This window comes from Miniopterus schreibersii (genome assembly GCF_964146895.1).
Source record: "Miniopterus schreibersii genome assembly, chromosome: 2".
Classification (NCBI taxonomy): domain Eukaryota; kingdom Metazoa; phylum Chordata; class Mammalia; order Chiroptera; family Miniopteridae; genus Miniopterus; species Miniopterus schreibersii.
The window spans coordinates 123,389,732-123,411,626 of record NC_138102.1 but is presented as its reverse complement, the minus strand read 5'-3'; the positions used below and the strand labels follow the sequence as shown (position 1 = coordinate 123,411,626).

Below are 21,895 nucleotides of genomic sequence, written 5' to 3'. Positions count from 1 at the left end.
ATAAAGTGTGCCACAGAAACTTCTTGGGTAAATTTAAAAACACAAGTTGCATAACTCTCTCTCTAGTCTTATAAAATGTTTCTCATCCTAGGGTTTAATGCTATGTCAAAAATAAGTCTATAGCTAGCTTTTCCTATTCTGTTTCTGAAATCCATAAAAGTGTTTCTATGCAAGTCATTGAATTCACAATACTGAAAAACATGCTAATATAATATTAGATTAAAAACTAGGAATTATCTTCAGTTTTATTACTGTAAAACATCTGTTCTCTCAATGCACTTACATGAATTATGAAATAAATACAGGGCTTCCAAACTCCTCAAATAGGCATACCACAATAACTCTAGACGAGAAAAATTTAGAAAGGAGGAGTTTGGAACCAGAAATGAAAACAGAAGAAAATCTTTAAGAAAAATATGCATATATGTAAAAGAGATGGAAAGATAAGAGTTATTCTGAGATAAGATTCTAGATCTTGGAGATGTGATAGTAGAACATGGATGGCAAATTATCAGAATGAAGGTAAGATTTAGAAAGTTATCCAGGGGTATGTGGGGGAGTTTTGGGGAGTTGGTTGGGGAAATCCAATGTCAAAGGGAGAGACTGACAGCAATACAGTCATAATAGGGGGCTTTAAACACCCCACTGACTTTACTGGATAGACCTTTGAGACAAAAAATCAACAAGGAAACAGTGGCTCTAAATGACACACTAGATCAGATGGACTTAATTGGCATTTATACAACATTTCACCCCAAAGCTGCAGAATATACATTCTCCTCAAGTGCACATGGGATATTCTCAAAGATAGACCACATGTTAGGACACAAAACAAGGCTGTACAAGTTCAAGAAGATTAAAATCATATCAAGCATCTTCTCAGACATTTACACCATAGAATACTATGCAGCTGTTAAAAAGAAAGATACCTTACCCTTTGAGGCAACATGGCAAGACCTGGAGAGTATTATGCTAAGCAAAATATGCCATTCAGTGACAGACAAGTATCACATGATCTTACTCATATGTGGAATCTAATGAACAAAATAAACCAATGAACAAAATAGACCCAAAGACATAGAAGCATGGAACAGACTGAAGAACCTCAGAGGGAAGGTAGGGGCGGGTGGGAGGGTGGGTGGAAAGAGATTAACCTAAGAACTTATAAGCATATATGCATAACCCATGGACACAGACAATAGTGTGGTGAAGGCCTGGGGGGAGGGGTGCAGGAGGGAGGGGAAAAAAGAGAACATTGTAATACTTCCAATAATAAAGATAAATTAAAACATTAAAAAAACAAAGAAAGACAGGAGTAGGTTTAGCCCTGAAAAACCCAAGTGAGATCTGGAGCTTAAAGTCTTCTAAGTAGAGCCAAAATTAGAAGGTGTTCTCAGCACAACATTGAAGACGACCCTAGTATTACCTGAACTATCAGGGAAACCATCATGAGACTCCTATGTTAGTAAGAGAACTTCAGTGACAGAACTCATAAAGATTTTAGGTTGGAGATTGTACCAACTCTTTGGGAAAGTGAAAAGCTTTCAGGGCTGCGGTAATTTTTAGGTCGATGCCAGGTACTAAAACTTCTTGGGAGTCAGGGTCTTAGAAGATCATTCTCAAAGTTAGCCTTAGTCTGAAAGGTTACTACCAAATATCCTTCAGATAAGAACGAGAAAGAGGATAGAGGATAGAGTGACTGAGATGATAAAAGGAAATAAAAATAAGTGGGAATAACCAGAGGCCAACAGAATAATAAGGCATGAAACAGCAATATGTACATTTCTCTGAAAACTAATCCATTTCAAATAATTTTTATATTAGCTTTGTATCTTATCTTCTCAATAATGCATATACCAAGTCTATAATAATACTAAATGATAATTTAAAAAGCAAAGTATTTCTTTACAGCATATTGATTAGACTACATAATGTTGCACAAATCATAAGGCCTTTTTAAAAGAACTGTTATACATATTTGATGTTGTTGTCAACAGAGAGAACATTAAGGTTCCTTCTCCCCATTAAGATTGGAACAGAGGACCTCTGGGATACAATTAATAGTTTGTTAGTGAAAAACAATCCTCCTAGTAGTTATTTATGTCTTGCAGGCTTTAGTGAACTCTGGGCTTTCTTATTCCAGTAGGTAAACATCCAGCAATGAGAATTCAAGATTCAATACAAACTGACCTTCAACCAATCAGCCATGACAATAACAGAAGGATCTGTGATTGAACTAAGTAACTCCTTTGTGGCTCTTTTCTTTTCTTCTCGGTAATTTTTCTTTTGCACCTAGTTTACAAAAATAATAGAAAAATTAAAAATTCATTAGAAATGGATAATTTCTTTTCTAAATTTTTAGGTCTATAGAATGTAGAGTATAAAATTTTAACCCCCTTTTAGAATTCTAGCATCTTAGGATAAAAGAGCTATTTTTTCTGTTTTTTGTTTGGTTTTGTTTCTTAAGAACTTGTAGAAATTTTTAGAGAAGGTTAGAATCTAAGTTTTTCTAATCAACCTAGTCCAGTTCTCTGTATCTTTTTAAAGAATTTTACCCTTTTAAAATTATATATGTAATAATACATAAATACAATCTCATGGTAAAAATTTTAAACAACACAAATAAAGCTAAAAAACCACCTTTATTATACCCTATCCTATTCCAATCCATAGACTTGACCACTGTTAACCATTTTGAAAACACTATCCTTTCAGGCCTTTTCTATGTATACAACCTATACAAATATATAGCTTTTGCATTTGTTTTTAAGTTTTAAACACATTAAAAAACTGTTCTCCCATTCATTATTTTTTTAAGCATTTCCATGTTCACCTAATTTTTTTCACTCTTACACAGAATTCCTAGTATAAATAATAAGAGCCAACATTTACTGGGTACATTCTGTGTACTAGTCACAGTTCTAAGTACTTTACATGTATTACCTCATTTAATCTTTACAATAACCTTGGAAAGTAGGACCATTAGAATCCTTATTCTACAAAAGAGAAAACAGGCACAGAGTAACTTGCACAAGATCACACAACTAGTAAGTCATGGAGGCAGAATTCAAACAGAGGCAAACTGGCTCTAAAAGACATGCTCTTAACCACCATGCTATGTTGCTTCTGAAATTTTTCTTAATATATTCTCATACTGATGGAAAACTACTCTGTTAGCAGTTTTTTCATATTATGAACTGGAAATTTTGCTCTTTCCTAACACTACTATGTAAAATATAAATAATTAAGTCAGTTTTGAGATAACCTGGGAAAGTAGCAATGAATTAATGTAGTCTTATTATTGCTTTGTTGTTATTACATGGATGGGAGAAGAGCAGTGGTAACCTATCAGTGATATGTATTTTTTTTAACTATAACAAAATCTTCCTAGTTTCACTTAAAGGTAAAGAGACTGCATACAAATACCAAAATTTAAATAATTCTACAGCCCCAAAACTTAGACTTTTGGTCTTTATTATCATGCATATCTGAATTAAGAGTAGATTTAATATCAAATTGCAAATACAAATGAATACAAGATCAAATATGGAGGGGAAAAAAGAGGTAAGAGACTACACAGGGATCAGTCAATTGAAAAAGCATGTGTTCCTTAGGCTCCAGGATCTGTGGCCATCTGGAGGCAGGCACCATATTGCACAATTCTTAAGAGAAGTGGAAATCTGAACTTGTAATTGTTGAATTTTTTTTTAATCCTCACCCGAGGATATTTTTTCCACTGCTTTTCAGAGAGAGTGGAAGGGAGAGCGAGAGAGAGAAAGAGGGAAGGAGAGAGAGAGAGAAAAACTTGATGTGAGAGAGACAAATCAATCAGTTGCCTCCTGCATGAACCCTGACAGGGGCCAGGGATTGAGCCTGCAACTGAGGCCACATGCCCTTGACCAGAATCAAACCTGGGACCCTTCATACCGAGGGCTAACGCTCTAACCTCTGAGACAAACTGGCAAGGGCTAATTGTTGAATTTTAAAAACACTGTGTAGGTCAAACAAAATATAGCAGGTCCTCAAATAATGTCGTTTTGCTCAACGTTGTTTCGTTATAACAGTGATGAGATACTGTAGGAACTTAACTCTTGTTTATATTAATTGGCCTATGGTAAAACTGGCCTATGGTAAAATCATACATAATTTCACCACAGTTCCAAGTGATGAGATACTGCAGGAACTTAACTCTTGTTTATACCTATTAGCCTATAGTAAAATTAGCCTATAGTAAAATCAAACATCATTTCATCACAGTTCCGAGAATCTACTGACAATGTTAAATGAGGACTTTTTGTATATTTACCCATGGGCCTAATTCAGCCCAGGACCTAGCAGTTTGAGTTTCAAGGGGCACTAGGGCTTCTCATCAGGTGTCCCACAGCACAGTGACGTGCCTGACTGGGCACAGCTCTGCAGAATTATCTAGTCCTGGGCCCCAGCAGTGACCAGGTGAGGCCTGAAAGAGCTCTAGCAGAGTCATTATGTAGCCTCTTCCGTTGACTCCAGAACATCATACAAATATTGACATTTTTTTATGTGTGCCTGTCTGGATTTATTTTCTTCTTTCAGGAAGATATATTTATTTCTTTATCTTATTAGCCTACTTTCAAAAGCACATGCAAAGCATAATATAAGTCATGAAATGACTGTGGAAACTAACCTTGAGAGATTCTTTTTTTGTGAGCTTGCTTGAAGCTGTACTGTCCTTCTCCGAGCCATTATAAAGTTTAGATTCAGACTGAAATCACATAGAAATGAACAAAAAAATAATTAAAACCTTCATTTATTCTACACATATGGCATAAAAATAATAATGTTCAAGCTATGCTTGTGACATTCTTCCCATTTATTGCTGTGATTTAGGAAGATGTTGATTTTCAACTGATTTTCCATCAGTATAGTATTTGGAATTAAAAACTGATCCATGTTAAGGGGATAAAGTATAATGAAGAAAAACAAACAAATGAACAAAAAAATAATCCACATTAAACCCACAAAACCAAAAAAGTAAAAACTAATCAATAAATTAATCTACAATGTGAAGTTTCTATTTCCCACAGCTTAATAGGAAAATTTATAATATAATATACTTCTTAGATACTATTAAGTGACAAATACTAATAGTATTAGCTTAAAAGTTAATGAAAATTAATGGCTGTTTACTCTTTACCAGGTGCTATGCTAAAACACTTTATGTGCACTACCTCATTTAATCCTTACAGCAACCCCATGAGACACTTGTAGTAACCCCCTTTTGCTAATAAGGAAATTAAGACCAAGAGATTAACTAACTTCCTAAAGTCACACACAGTTAGTCAGTAGATAAGCTGGGATTTGTACTCTAGCTAATTCCCGGTCTCCTGCTTTTATCGATCTCACTATATTGATTTCTCACCTTTAAAACTGTTCATATATAATCTCAGTCAGACTCAAATTTATGACTTATCTTCATGAACAATAGGAAATCTGTTTCCTAGACATGACAAGATCTGGCTTGGTAATTCCTAAAAGATTCCAGTACAGGCCAGAAGGGTGTCATATGAGCTTGATAAATTATAACACATATACTTCAAGAAATCCTTGCCATATTATATAGCTAGTTCTGAAAAAAAGATCCAGTAACCAAGATTTCTATAGTCTTTTTAAATACATTACTAAGTTTTCAGAACGAACAGGTTACCTTTTAAATACCAAAAATCATAAACTCTATTTGTTGGAAATATTTTACAAAGCTTTCCTCTTTTAAAACCTTACTGACCACTATCTTAATGATGAGAGTCAAGATTCAAACTCACTTTTTTGTCTCCAAAGCAATGTTATCCAGTAGAGCTTTCTGAATGACAGAAATACTCTATATCTGAGCTGTCCAAATATGGTAGCCACTAGTCATATGTGGCTATCGAGCACTTGGAATGTGGCTAATGTAACTGAGAAACTGACTTTCTAATTTAATTCTAATTATTTTAAATTTAAACGTTCATGTATGACTAGGTGCTATTATACTCAAAGAACAGTTCCAAAGCATAATGTTTCATTAAGGTATGTAAACTTTTATTTTTAGGCTCCCTGCCCCATCCCCATAAACTCCCCCCAACAATCTCAACCATTTATAGACTACATATAGTGGCTGCGATATGTAGGTCTGGGGTTTAAGTGTTTAGGCTTCTGAGTAGGAAGGAATACCATTATACCACACATTCACCAATTCTGGTATTAACTGCTTAAAAACAAACTTTTAAAATTCTACAAATTGCATTGTATTTCTAGCCATGGCAGACCCAAAATAATTATTTCCTCTTTAATTTTCTTTAATCACACATTTTGTATAAAAATGATCAAGGCATTTCTCATGTACATGTTATCTACATATAAACTACTATTAAACTTCCATCCTAAGTACTTTTATACATGATAGATGGACCTTTATGTAATGAATTCCTGAAAAGCTAAGTGCAAATAAAATTTGTGTAAGATTATACATTAAAACATATCATGGAATCTTCTCAACTGCTCCCAAGAAGAGGAATAAAAAATATAGACTTTTTAAAGCAAAGCCTATCGCTGAGAATAGCAGAGAATTTACTAGTTTAAGAAATAGGTTTTCTTACTTCACATCTTTGAAGTTTGATTCCACAAACATAAAAAGTTTCTCCTGCTATTAAAATTGACCAGAAGTAACAGTCAGAAGTCAAATCCCTTGACATGTTATGGAAACCTAGTGAATTATAAACCCATAGGAAAACCAAGGCATCAAATAGTGTTTCTCAATGTGTTTCTCAAGCATGGCTTATCCTGAGAATTTCTCCAAATGTAACTCTCAGACTTCAGTTTGAGAAGTACTGTTGTAGCAACCATACCAGAAATTATAATTCCAGAGAGGATAGTGGTTATCAATAGGCTATATTTGTTAGTAAACAAGAACACTATATCAACCCCAGTGAGACTTCCGTTTTTTCATACATACTGCATAGTTTAGATATACCAACCTAAGAACATCTCATAAGATTTGATAGTTCCCTCATCTTAAATATTAGAAAAATGTTGTAATCATGTATTTGGGGACAACAATATGCTTACCTTGCTCTTTGACATAGAAAGTGAAGAATCATCTTTATTTTGAAGAATGTCTTCCCTTCCTCTTTCAAAACCTTTAAAAACATTGTAATTACATCAGTATTGCTACTTTTGAGCATATACAGGCATTTAAAAGCATATAGAGGCATTAAAAAGCAAATGCAGGTAAGTCATTCAATTTCAAATATATATTTGATGTACATCAATACAAGAAGCTTAGACTGAACATACAGTTTTAAACTATTATAAGTTTAAGGATTTTTAGTATAATAATTCTTTAGAATAAATTAAGGATTTCAGAGGCAATGAAGTCTTTCCTTGAACCCACCAACATCAAGCAAAATACCTCTTTTCTCTGTTCCTAGAGCACTTTGCATGAATTCAGGCTTCATGCAGCTTTTATTCTTCTAGTGAGCTGTTTCCTAACAAAGAATCCCAATAAAACCAATCTAACATACTTTTCATACCTCTTGCCAAACTGGAAAACAATTCCAGAACTGGTGATAAAAGATGACCAAGGCAATAAGTCTGGATTGAGGCTTAAACAAATCTAACAATGTGCTTATTGTGAGAATTAAATGAGAATGCACAGCAAGCACTTAGCACAGTGCTCTGCGCCAGAGTACACATTCAATTGTACTGGCCCTTACTGTCACTGTCACTGACCACTGCTATATAAATTCTAAAAGGACAAATCTGAAATGCATGCATGCACTGGGATAAACACGTGTGCATCGCTGCAATCATGTGGCACATTAATATAACACTATGCCAAAAGCAGTTAAAAATTAATGTTATAAGGGTATAATTAGAGATCTGTTAATACTAAGATTTATGTGGCAGGCATGAAGGAGCAGTACTCATTTTAATGAAGTTCTTTCTACTTTTAAGGGCAAGTAATATTAACTCTAAAATTATTTGTTCTGAGTACAATAAAAGCCTATATTAAAAATATGTATATAATTATTCATAGCCCAGCACTTAAAAAATCATTTCTAGCATTTCAACAATTCCATTTATTCTGTGTTTGGTTTATATCACCTAAAAATAAATCCACTCCATTTTCCTAATTCAGAAATTTTATTGCATTTTTCCTGTAATATAAAGAAGGAACCTACCCCCTCCATCCTCCCAGCACCCCACCCCTGATAAAGAGAATGATTACTCAACCCCAATCCTGGGGGTGGGGGACACACACACACGACGGACCTGTTTCATAAATGCAACATGGAATTTTAAATGAAAATTTACCAGAATTTGAATCTTTGGTGTAAGGCAAACCAGTTATATAATTAAATTAAAAAATTCTAAAATATTTATTCAGAGTGATAAATATTTGTAAATAAGTAATTCTCAATACTAATAAACTAATATAGAGTACTTCAAAGGTCATCTAAATATATGTGTGAGAGCAGACAGATTACCTAAAAGTATGTATTGTAAATTTAAAAATGATGTCTTCTTTTATTTTCACAAAAACAGGTTTTTACTTCAATTTCTCTAGTGAAGTTTTGTATTCAGCCGAATCTAGACAAATCCCTTAGATTAAGAAAAACATCACTTCACTGTGTCTACATTCACATATTATTATAAAAACAGAACAGAAATTAAAACAAAAGTAGAAGTTATAAGAATGAATAAACTTTTTTAAACATGCAAATATGTCTTATAGAAAGTTTCATATGTTGGAAAAGGGCAGTCATAAACCTAGGTTGCATATTATATGTCAAGATCAATAAGCAAATCACACCTCAAACTTGCACATCATTATTTTAAAAGCTGGCCCTGATGACTTCCAAGTTATTTAAAATTATAGAAGGATAAGGCAAAAATGCTTTCTAAGCCTGGTCAAATACTTTTGAGTTTCAACTAAGGGCAAATAAGTAGATTTTTGGCATAAAATACAAAGAACATATAAAAATGTTTAAAAGCTTCAAAAGAAAATATTGCCATTTTGTACATTAAGTTTTCATGGGCAATTCCAAGGCAAGCAAAGCAAAGTGTCACACTAGGGACTCTCTTTAGACTGGATAAAGTTGGTTTTCTAAAAACCATGCAAAATAATCTTTATCTTTAAAAAATCAGTCACAAAAGTATATTTATTAGAAGCCAAAGGGCTCTGCCAAAATACTTAAGCTTTTTATATTCTGCCATGTGTGGAAACTCAAAATTACTTTAAAACTGCTTATTAAAAAAAAAAAGTGATACAGATAAAATCCTAAAGCCTACAACACATTACTCACCATTATCAATAAGGCAGAATAGTTACAGATCATGACTTTTCACCAAGTTTGCTTGTTAGTGGTTTTAGATAGTAAATTCCTTTCCTACTATCCTCTCCCCACTGCCACAATGAGACAGAAACCTGTACCTCCATCAAAATGGCTAAAATTAAAAGAGCTAACACCATTGAAGTACAGGTAAAAATGTCGAGTAACTGGGGCTCTGTTCACTACCTGTGGGAGTATAAAGGGATATAACATAACCACTTTGTAATACTATTGATAGCATCTATTAAAGCTGAATGTATTCATATTCTAATATACAGCAATTCTGATCCTAGATCTACCCAACAGAAATGAGCATGTATGTTCACCAAAAGACAGGTACAAAATGTTCAGTCACTTTATTCATAATTGCCCAAATCTGGAGTCAACATAAATGGCTATTAATGATGGAATAAATCAATGTATTATATTTACACAACAGAATGTTACACAGCCATGGAACAGAACCAATTATTACTATACAAAACAACAGACATAACACTGAGTGAAAGAAGCCACCTCTCCCCACCAAAAAAAAAAAAGCACATACTGAATGTTTCCATTTATATAAAATTCAGGAACTGGCAAACCTAACCTATGGTGTTAGATGTTGGAACAGTGGTTTACCTTTGTTGAAGGAGGAACTGACTAGGAGGGGCATGAGAGAATGTTCTGGGAACTGGGAAGTAGTTACATTTGTCTATACATAACTAAAAATTTAAAAAGTTGTGCGTTTAACTATATGTAAGTTATGCCTCAATAAAAACTAAAAACTCAGATACCCTCTATTCTTCCAGGTTATTAGAACTCTCCTGCTTTGGCCGTCTTTCTCACTGAGTCTATATCCCTTTAACCTATTCTGTACCTCGATAATTCTGATTCATTCATCAAGAATGATGATAATTATAATAGTTAACATAATATTAATGAAAATAAATAACAATAAAGCAACCAATATTCATTTGCAGGAGTACTTGTGATTATAACATACTATGCTAGATGCTTTATTTACTTGCTAATCCTTAAAACAGTGTCACAAAACCCCCAATTAACAATATTTTATATAATTGAAAAAACTGAGGTTCACAGAAATTAAGTAACTTGATTAATATTAGTAAGTGATAGTATCAGAGCTGATTCAAGCTTAGATCTAACTAAAATTCATGCTGTTTCTAGGATGCCAGGGTGCCTCTCAAGACCCAAGACCACATCTTCTGGGAGGCCTTGCTTTGACTGTGTAAGCATATTAGCTGTCCCCTTCTCTGAGACACATAGCACTTCAAACATATTATCACAATATACTTCAATTACTTGTTTTCATGTAAATGTTCCATAGTTGACTGTGAGTTCCTGAAAAGAAGGTTCTAATCCTTACTCATCCTTTCAAATACAAAAATTTGATAAATTGATCCAAAAATTAATAAAATGGAATCTACTTTCACTTGTAATAGTTTTTAAATATATTAAATATAGCACACCTTCAGAAAAATGCATAAAACATAAATGTAAAATTTAATGTATATAGTTAATATCTGCATAACCACCACCCAAATCAAGAAAAGAGAATAGTCAACATCCCATAAAATACCCCAGTAGCACCATTCTTTTTTCTTTTTTATCCTCACTAGAAGATATGTTTATTGATTTTAGAGAGGGGGAGGGAGGGAGAGAGAGACTAAAAAAAAAAAAAAGCATCTAAAAAAATTCTTCACTACAATAAAATGACCAACAAGAACTTTTTTACTTTTAACTTTAAAATACATAAAATGCTGCTCACTTCTTTGAAGTACTGAATTCCATTCTACTTCTCAGCTGATAAAACACATTTTAAAGAGCTTTTTATCATGTCTGGTTATAATACAACTGTTGGCTGTATTAAGTGGAATATGGAAGCATCCCTAATAAGTACAATTTTCTCTATTTCAAGAATTAGAAAACAAAGTCAATCATTCACTTTTCCATTCAAACAAAGTGATTCAGAATGATTTTCAATATATCCTTTGACAAGAAAAACTGACAATTCTGCCTTTTATTACCTAACTAAGTAAATACCAAATTTTAAAAAGTGAAATATTCTATTTTTTGAGGGTCACATGATTCCTTAGTATTGAATAGACTTGAGGCAAAAAGGTCAACGTGTTCCAGCAAGCTTGCTGGCTTTAAAAAAAAAAAAAAGGCACAAGGAGACAGAGACGAATACAGAAATGGAAGTCACATTGTAAAAGCAAGCAGAGAATTTAACATTTTAAAAATTCAGCATATTGTATTTTCAAAGCCACTTCAAACAAAGACAAATACTAAAATTTATACCACTCTGAGAATGTAAGAAAGAAGCATGATAGTAACCTATACTAAGAAGACTAAATACAGATTATGAATGCTATTTAAAGCTTTCACTACTTAGGAAACAATTAAGGGCTATGGTTTCAGAAACACTATTAGAAAAGGAAATGAAATCAGTGAATTTAAAGTAATTTATTTAATTGTCCAGGTAACACCTTCTAAAAGGTGCTTCACTATCATAATGGAATGAATATACTACCTATCAACATGAATATTTGCAACAAGGCAAGAATAAAGGTTAGTGTGAAAATACAATTCAAGTTTAACAAATATAAGGGTGAGAAAAAGATATAGTTAAAGCAAGCACCAGTTTCAGCAAGTATTTTTTCATGAATATTAAAAAAATATTTTTATTTTAAAAGAAAAATGTAACTTACAAGTATAGATATAATTTTGTAGCAGTTTAAAATTTTGAAAAGAAAAATATTATTTATATTTTAAAATATATATCCAGATATGATCAGTTTATATTTACCTCTCATTGACCAATTATTTAATATCTAAGTCACAGCTGTCAAACACCTAATTTCATTAACTATTACCCTAACAATAACATAACATTTTCTTAGTAAAAACAAATTATACACAATCACATCTAACAACAAATAAGGTATTTCAAAAATTAAACTTAGGCAAAAAACTTCACTTTAGTCAGAACCTGAGCTATTAAAACAAACTAAACATCAATTTTAGTATAATTACTGTTCTGCTGAAAATAGCCAAATATCAATATTAAATATTTGGGTCTCATTTACAAAAACCTTTGTTTTTTTAAATTTGTAATTTGTTAATTTATAGAACTTTACATTCATCTCAAGTCCAGAAAGGCTTTAATTTTATCAAAGCACCATACTATTTATTCCTATAATTAAAACAAAAATTCATGCTATAAGCACTGAAGATTCATATTTCACTGAATCATTAGTTCTCAAGTTTGAGCTTAAGAGAGTGTAAGAGAAAATATGGAAAAGCCAAGCACTTCAGCAGCAGTTGCTACAACCTAACCTTTCACACAGAATTGTTTTGTTTAAACCAAAGCAGTTTTAAGATATTAAAATGTCTACTTTATTTTAATGAAACCTGTGCAAGAAATTCAGAAAAGAATGTAAGACTAAAAAAACAAACCTGGCAATGAAGGAGAAAGTTCATTGTATCCTCCAAATGAAGCGTTCCGGACAAGCTTTCGGCCATCAATTCGTGGAGGAAATAAAACAGGCGAAACGACAGTACAGGAAGAAAATCTACGTTGTTGTGAGCTTTCTTCTTTCATGGTTTAGAAGGTCTATTTAATGTATATGCTCACCCAGAAGGCTAATTATATCAGTATGGCAATGACAGGCTTTTCTCTCACATCCAAATGTACCAAAACCCACCAGCACAAACAAAGGACACACACATTTAACAGCAAAGGAGGACCAGAGGCTGTCAAATCAGCAATAAACAGAGAAAGAGACTGACAGAAAAGGCATTAAGACATGCTGCTGGGTTTTTTCAATGGCCTGATAAACAAGAAAGGCTATTCCACTAATGTTTTACCTTGCAGTAATGCCCTGCACTGAACTGCTGCTTTAGGAAAACACAGCAAGATCAATACGAGATTCAGGATGAAGTAATAAAATCAGTTCCCCTTCCTTTCTCAAAAATGCAACCCCTTTCTCCATATCCATTATGTTTTTGTAGTAACCGCCACACTACCCACCTTTTCTGATTTCTTTCCTTTGCAGTTTTTTCCTTCTTCAAAATGGATATAAACATAACACTATTTATCCTTCCTGAAGCCTCTAGATTTATATCTAATCTACTGCTTGCCTCAGCCATGATTAAGAATTCATAAGGAAAGCTATTCTTTCAAGTACAATTTTAATGGAGTCCAACAGCTAAAAGAGAGGGTAAACATTTAAGTTTTACCTCTAGCAGGGATATATGAGTCATTAAGACAGTGTTAATTCAATCAACAGAGATGATTAAAAAGACACCATAATGATGCTGTTGCTCCAATACGTGTTCCCTTGAAACAGCAATGAGCTGATACAGTTCTTCATTACACTGAAACTTTTCAAAATATATACTCTACCAATGAATATTTTCCACTTAAAACACTCCCATTAAAAAATGCACCTTTATTATCACAGTAAAGAAAGAAATCTCTAGGTTAAAACTAAGTGACCCTTATGATCCCACAGTAATAAATCCAACAGGAAAGTACCTATAGCCAAAATGTTACATGATGTCATCTCTCTATAGCTAATCTTAAAATTCCAAAAAATTCTTTCCTAGTTATATTAAAATTCATTTACCTTACTCTACCTTAATTGAAGTTAAAAAACTCTAGTCAGTTATTTTCTTTATATATCCTAGATTGATTTTTCTGATCACAGTTCTTACTTTCAACCTGGAAATGCACCCACTTAGCTGGACAACTAATTCAGTTACAACTGACTTAGTGGTTCATTTTTAAGGTAACTTAAAATAAGATACCTTATAATAAAGTACCTTATAATAAGATCTGTTTCCTTCTTTATTATGCATACACTTCAAGGCTGGTACTCCACTCATATACAACAACATTCCATATAACCTAAGACTTTCTCTTTACTAGAAAGGATATTTAAAAACAAACTCAACTTCCTGTATAAAACATATTCTTCCTTAGGCAAAGGCATTTCAAAATCAATTAGTAATAAAAATAAGTTTATAGTTAATACCCACAACTACAACAGGTTTGGTTTTTTTTCTTATCTCCATTTCATGAAATATAAATTATCATTAATTATAGACAACAGAGAAATAATTATAATTAATTCATGCAATGGTGCTTATCTCTCAAGGCGTAAAGGACATAATACCACAAAAGGCATTATACTGTAACGGTTAATCAGGATTTGAAATTAAACACCCTGGGTTCAAATCCTAGTTCTATACTAGCTGGATATATTTGAGCAATTAACTTCTCTAGGTCTATGTTTCCTCATCTGTAAAATGCTAATAATATTACCTATATTATGAGATTGTTATAAGGATCAAATTGGATAATATGTAAAATTTAGAAATGTTCCAGGTTAAAATAGCAGGATGAAGACAATGACCTAATGTGTTCCATCCTAAAACTCTCAAGTAAAATTACAGAAAAGAAGTAATTTTTTTAAATCATAAATAAGTATGGGTATGTAACCCACAAGTATGTATTCAAGAGGGGAGACATCATCAATATAAATTTGACACTGGAAAGTATAAGATAAACAAGTAGTCACTGTCTAGCAGAAAGCCAAATAAAGCAACAGCAGTAAAAACTAACTGTATTTATACCAAAGAATCATTTTGCCTTTAATTCAGAGCACCAAGTTCCTCTAGATCAGGAATCAGATTAAGTTACTGACATCAACAATAATAGTGAAATTAGGACAAAAATATAAGCAATGCCTTCAAAACTGGAAGTAAAATGACTTCTAAATTAGGATTCCATACCCAGCCAAACTACCAATTACATATTATAGTAAAATAAAGATATCTTTGACCATGCAAGATCTCAAAAATTTACTTTCCATGCATGTTTTTAAAGAATTTACTAAAGTAGCTCTTCTTACCTGGGGTGGAGGAGTTACAATAGAATTAGGCCTAATGCAGTAAATATCCACTCTTCAAAATGGATTAACTTTTTTCTCCCACATATCTTTAATGGCTCAAACCACACATCATATTCTTGGGTGAATTGAGAAAATATTCACTTAAATTATTTCCTATAGGCCTTACTTCCCTCACAGGACCCCATTTGAGAAAGGCTGTACTAGAATATATGCTCTACCAAAAAGTGATAGCAAATTAAGAATGCATAGGATACAGGAAACGGGGCGCCCACATAAAAGAGCTATCATCACCAAGAAGTCACCTACCACCTCCTTTAATTTCTTATTATTAATTTTAAAAATTCTCACCCAAGGATATGCTTATTGATGAGAGAGAGAGAGAGAGAGAGAGAGAGAGAGAGAGAGAGAGAGAGAGAGAAACAAAGATCGGTTGCCTCCAGTATGTGCCCCAATCAGGGATCGAACCCACAACCTAGGTAATGTGCCCTTACTGGGAATCAAATCCACAACCTTTCAGTGTATGGGATGATGCTCCAACCAACTGAGCCACACTAGGCCAGGGCTGCACCAGCTCTTTTTAACCCAAGGACAAATTGTTTGGGTGAGTTTTGCCCAAATTCTTTTCTGACCTTGGCTTGTCTTACAAATGTGCTAATGAAATTTCTCCTTTCCCCATGCCCTGATGTTTGGATAAGCTGAGGATACTTCCAATACATTGAAGTGTTTTGTTTTGTTTTTAGGACTGTTTATTTATTCATTTACTAAAAATATTTATTGAGCACCTCCTAGGTGTTGGGTACTGTGCTATTCCCTAGGAATATAATGCTGTACAACAACAGACATGCTCACTGTCCCCACAGAGCTCATAGGTGTGTTTTTTTTAAATTGATTTTGAGAGAAAGAGAGGAAGGGAGAGAGAGGGAGAAACATCAATGTGAGAGTGAAACATCAACCGGGTGCTTCCTGCAGGCTCCCTTCTGGGGATCAAGCCCGCAACCTGGGCATGTGCCATGACCTGGAATCGAACCATAACCCTTTGGTGCACAGGATGAAGCCCAACCAACTGAACCACACTAGCCAAGACTAAGACTATATTTTTAAGAGCAGTTTTAGGTTCAGAGCAAAAGTGAAAGATAAAGAGATTCCCCATACACCCTCTGCCTCCACACATGCATGTCTCCTTCATTATCATTTCCACCCACCGGAGTGGTACATTTGTTACAAATGATGAACCTACAATGACATATAATTACCAAGAGTCTACAGCTAACCCTAGGGTTCACTTTTGGCATTGTACATTCTATGGGTTTAGATGAATGTATAATGACATGCATCCACCATTACAGTATCATGCAGAGTATTTTCACTGCCCTAAAAATCTTCTATGCTCCCCCTATTCATTCCTCCCTCCCCTGAAACTCCTAGAAACCACTCATCTTTTTACTGTGTGCATAGTTTTGCCTTTACCATGATGTCATGCAGGTGGAATCATGCAGTATTAAGCCTTTTCACGATGGCTTCCTTCACTTAGTAATATTCATTTAAGGTTCCTCCACGGCTTTTCATAGCTTGACATCTCAATTCATTTTACCCCTGAATAATATTCCATTGTCTGGATGTATCACAGTTTCTTTATTCATTCAGCTAAAAAAGGATATCTTGTTTGCTTCCAAGTTTTGGCAATTACAAAATACTCTACATAACCTTGTGTAGACATAAGTTTTCAACTCCTTTGGTTAAACATCAAGGAGTGTGATAGCTGGATCACTTGTTAAGAATATTTGTTTATAGTTTTGTAAGAAACCACCAAACTGTCTCCAAAAGTGGCTGTACCATTGTGCATTCCCATCAGCAATGAATTAGAGCCCCTGCTGCTCCACAATGATGTCAGTGTTCTAACTTTTGGCCATTCTAGTAGGTTTATAGTGGTATATCATTGGAGCTTTAATTCTGCATTTCTTTTCATATGCTATTTGTCATCTGTATATCTTCCTTAGAAGTCCATCTTTCCTACCTCATCTGAATGGTTGTGAAATAAATATGGTACCCATATTCACACAAACTTCAAAAGGTTTCCATTAACATTCTTTATATTAAAGATTTAAAAATACTTGGGGACAACAAGATGGCGACTTAAGTAACAGCAGTACCCGCTGCATCCCACAACCATTTCAAAATTACAACTAAAATATCGAACAGCCATCATTCAGAACCTCCTGAAATCTAGCTGAACAGAAGTCCTACAACTAGGGAACTGAAGAAGCACATCCAGACCGGTGGAAGGGGCAGAGACGTGGGAATCCAGGCTGAATCGTTGAGACAGGCCTTAGTCCCACACACAGGTGCCACGGTTTAAACCTGGGAGGGACATCTCGACAGTACAGGTTTCCCCGAGGAGCAAGAGGTCCCAGCCGCACATCAGGCCACAGAGAAGTCCCCACAGCTTCGGGCTGTGAAAAACAGCGAGGATTGTGGCCGAGGGACACAGAGGCTGCGGGAGCCCCAGGCAGCTCCTTTTAAAGGGCCGCCGCACAGACTTACTCAGAAGCACTCCCTCTGAGCTCCAGCACTGGGGAGGAGCTTGAAAGGAAACCTGGGACATTCGGGGAGGAACTAACTTGCCTGGAATCAGGGTGAGAGCTGGACAGGCAGCTTTCTCCCAGACAGAAGAGCTGGCAGAGACCATTGCTCCCTTGATGAGCCCTCCCCGCCCTCCCCCCCCCCCCCCCCCCCCGCCCACAGTGCTGGCAGTCAGGTGCCATATTTTAATCTCTGGCAACCTGACTCACACCTTTGGCCCCACCTGGTGATTCTGGAGACCCTGCCCCTCCTTACCTGCAAGCTCATCCAAGCCATTTCCAGTGGTTTTTCTATGCAAATGGCCTCTCTAGTCTCATAATTGGGACTTTCCTAAAATCTCTCAAACAAGCAGCAGCATGCCCCATATATCTCGATAAGTGGCCCCAAGCCTGGCACTAGCAGCAGCCTGCATTGGTTCATGGCTTGGCCTCTCCTGGACACCTCCAAGCCCAGCACAAGTAGCAGCCATCTACAGATTGCTGTGTAGCTCATGCTGGGTGGCTCTGGGCAAGGCATTGGCACAGGCTGACTTTGCACCTCTGGGAGGCCCCAGAGACAGTGCACCTGGTGGTCAGACTCAACCACGCTGGATTACAACCCTACCACATCCATGAGTGACACACTTAAGGGATGGATTTGGTGAACACCAAAGCTCCACTGAAGTAAATCCTGCTCCATAGGGGTGTCTCCAGCACAGCAGCTCTTTGGCTGTAGCTGCAGCTGGTCCTCACAGCCGACTGGCCTGGGGGTCAATTCCTCCCAGTGATGCCAACAGCAACCAAGGCTTAAATACAACAGGACAGCCCACACAGGGGAGCACCTAGAAGGCCCAGCTCTGGTGACTGGGGAAGCTGAGCCACTGGGCCCTACAGGACACCTACTACACAAAGCCACTCTACCAATTCTAGGAGACATAGCAGCTCTACCTAATACATAGAAACAAACACCAGGAAGAAGCCAAAATGCGGAGGCAAAAAAACATGTCACAAAGAAAACAACAGAAGAAATCTCCAGAAAAAAAAATGAAATGGAGCCAAGCAAGCTACTAGATAAAGAGTTCAAAATAATGGTTATAAGGATGCTCAAGGATCTTAGTAAGACCATTAAGGAAACTAGTGAGATCATCAATGACATAATAAAGTAACAATCAGAAATGAAGGCAGCATGAACTAAAATGAAGAATAATTTACCGGGCATCAACAGTAGAGGACATTGAGAATCAAATCAGCAATTTGGAATATGAGAAAGCAAAAACACCCAATCAGAAGAACAAAAAGAAAAAAGAATCCAGAAATATGAAGATAGCATCAGGAGCCTCTGGGACAACTTCAAGAGGCCCAACATTTGCATTATGGGGGATACCAGAAAGAGTAAAAAGAGAGCAAGAAATTGAAAACCTATTTGAAAAAATTACAGAAAACTTCCCCTACCTGGGGAAAGAAATAGACTTACAAATCCAGGAAGCAGAGAGAGTCCCAAACAAGAAGAACCCAAAGAAGCCCACACCAAGACACATACAATTAAAATGCCAAAGGTTAAAGACAAAGAGAGAACCTTAAAAGCACCAAGAGAAAAGCAGTTAGTTAACTACAAGGGAGCACTCATACGACTGTCAGCTGGTTTCTCAACAGAAACATTGCAGGCAGAAGGGAGTGGCAACAAATATTCAAAGTGATGAAAAACAAGAACCTACAACTAAGATTACTCTACTCAGCAAAGCTATCATTTAGAACTGAAGGTTAGATAAAGAGCTTCACAGATAAGAAAAAGCTAAAGGAGTTCATCACCACCAAACCAGTATTACATGAAATGTTGAAGGGTCTTCCTGAAGAAGAAGCTAACAAACAAAATAATCTGACAAACAAAGTAGACCCAGAGACACTGAAGTATGCAACAGATGGTCGTATATCAGAGTGAAGAGATTAACCAAACAAGTTATATGCATATATGCATAACCCCTGGACACAAACAGTAATGGGGTGAAGGTGGGAGTGAGGTGGAAGGGGTCAATGGCAGGGGGGAAATGGGACACCTGTAATACTTTCAACAATAAAGATAAATTTAAAAAAAGAAAGAAAAAAAAATACTTGGTAAACTCACTTGATGAAAACACTTGGTAAACTAAAAAGAAGCATTTCTTCAAATAGAACCAGTGGAAACAACACAAAACACAAATACCCTCTTCTTCAATAATGAAAACAAAACACTTTTAGAAAACAAATTTTTAAAGGCAGCTGCTAATTTAAAACCAAAATCTAGATTTGTTATTCTAAAGAACAAAGACCTATTTTAAAGCATTTTTATGTATCTCATGATGTCAATTTAATTTGAGAATTACTTACGATCGCTATGGGTTTTGTATTAATTTTAATGTTGAACTAAGAATCAAACTATGCCCAAAGCCTGATTTACCTCTGTTGAAGACGTACAGCATAATCACATTTACTGTGTCATGCTGGCTAGATTCAACTACTGTCAAGTTTAAAGCAGGGCTGAACACTCTTAAAAAATATCTGGGTTTACATTTGAATCTACCATTTCTCCCATTTTAGGTTACATTATCTATGTATGAAAACAAGTAAAAATTACAAAAAAAAGAATGTTGCCAGATCATTAAAATAGTTTTGAAAGTCATGTGAGACATTTCTATTAGAAATAGATTTTAATCTATAAACATAATTTTAAAATGCTTTGCAAAATTCAAGTAACCACCTATTGATAAATCAGTTTAGTGAGTCACAAATAGCATTATAAAAAATGAAATATAATAGACCAGGGTAGGAAATATGGAGTGCATACTCTGATATTAAAAGGCAAGTTGTTTCATGAATCATTTGTTTTAGGCTTTATATACATGTAATATATACAATGTTTTGGATAGTGAAATAAAATGTATTTCTCACATGGGTAACAGTCAAAATTGGAAAACATGACATAAACAATATTATTTCTTTTGATATTCCCTAACATTAAACATAACCAATTGCAAAATTTTATTAACAGCTTGCCACTAAAGAGACCAACTATATATATTACCTCTGGTCTGGTGGTTCTTTCAATATTAAAGTGGCAGATATCTGAGCAGAGGCAAAAACCACTAAAGGCCACAATAAAAGGGTTTTCTACATGTTTCCTGCTGTATGCCCAAAGAAAATGCCCAGCCTTAATTTCTCTTTCTATAGGGCCAAAAAATTAGACTAGAAAAGGCAACTCACTGCAATATTAGAACTCTAATGAGTTCTCTAGACAAATTCCAGAACATGTCTATTTAAAAAACAGATGAATAGCAAACACAGTTGATATTTTGAAATAATCTAATTTGGTAGTTGGAAAATCAATTTAAATTCTATAAAATTCCATATGAACAGTCATGATAAAATACTTTGGTTTAGATTAGGATGAAAGTATTATAAGAACTGTATACTTTATCTCGAATCCCAAGCTAATAAAACAAGGCTTTAAGAGATTTTAAAATCCTTAAAGAAGAAAAGTTGGAAAAAGATCAAAATACTGAAAACAAAAGCAACCAAGAAGAATTTAATAAAGTACTATGTCCAAATATGAAGAGAACCACTACCCCATAAAATGAACTAAATATCTAAAGGTGTCACTACACAAATTCAGCAGTAAGTTCCCTTTCAGTGTAAGCAATTCAAATAAGACTACAGTTCATACACTGAAGCAGCTCAGTGTTATTAAGCAAGTCTATTAATAACCTTCCAAAGGACATAACCTTTGCTTTAAAATAAAATAAAGCTCAACAATAAAGCTCTCTGTAAATTTCCATCCACCAATACGGCAAAGTAGTTTCTTAGCAGTTAATTAGTAAAATCTTGTTGATGATTATGTCTTAAAAATTATACAATGCAATCTTATTATCCTGCATTTCCTCAGAAAATAACCATAGATTTTCAACATTAAATATGTTCTCACCATAAAAGCACATGTAAAGGGAGAGAGAGAGAAACATCAATCGACTACCTCCTGCATGCCCCTACTGGGGATCAAGCCCGCAATCCAGGCATGTGCTCTGACTTGGAATGG

At 34.9% G+C, this 21,895-nt stretch overlaps 1 protein-coding gene across 19 annotated transcripts in view; it reads right to left on the bottom strand.

Annotated features, from left to right (window-relative positions):
- Nucleotides 1–21,895, bottom strand: part of OSBPL8 (oxysterol binding protein like 8) — a 211,050-nt gene that overhangs the window by 39,014 nt on the left and 150,141 nt on the right. For 18 of the 19 annotated variants that reach the window (XM_081129028.1, XM_081129036.1, XM_081129025.1 and 15 more), the window contains 3 exons: nucleotides 7,081–7,151; nucleotides 4,664–4,741; nucleotides 2,191–2,292 (listed from right to left, as the gene is read on the bottom strand). In XM_081129028.1, coding sequence (XP_080985154.1) covers nucleotides 2,191–2,292; nucleotides 4,664–4,741; nucleotides 7,081–7,151 — 251 coding nt within the window. Of the gene's footprint in view, nucleotides 1–2,190; nucleotides 2,293–4,663; nucleotides 4,742–7,080; nucleotides 7,152–12,812; nucleotides 13,226–21,895 lie in introns of those variants that run through there. The other variant, XM_081129031.1, reaches the window with a different exon arrangement.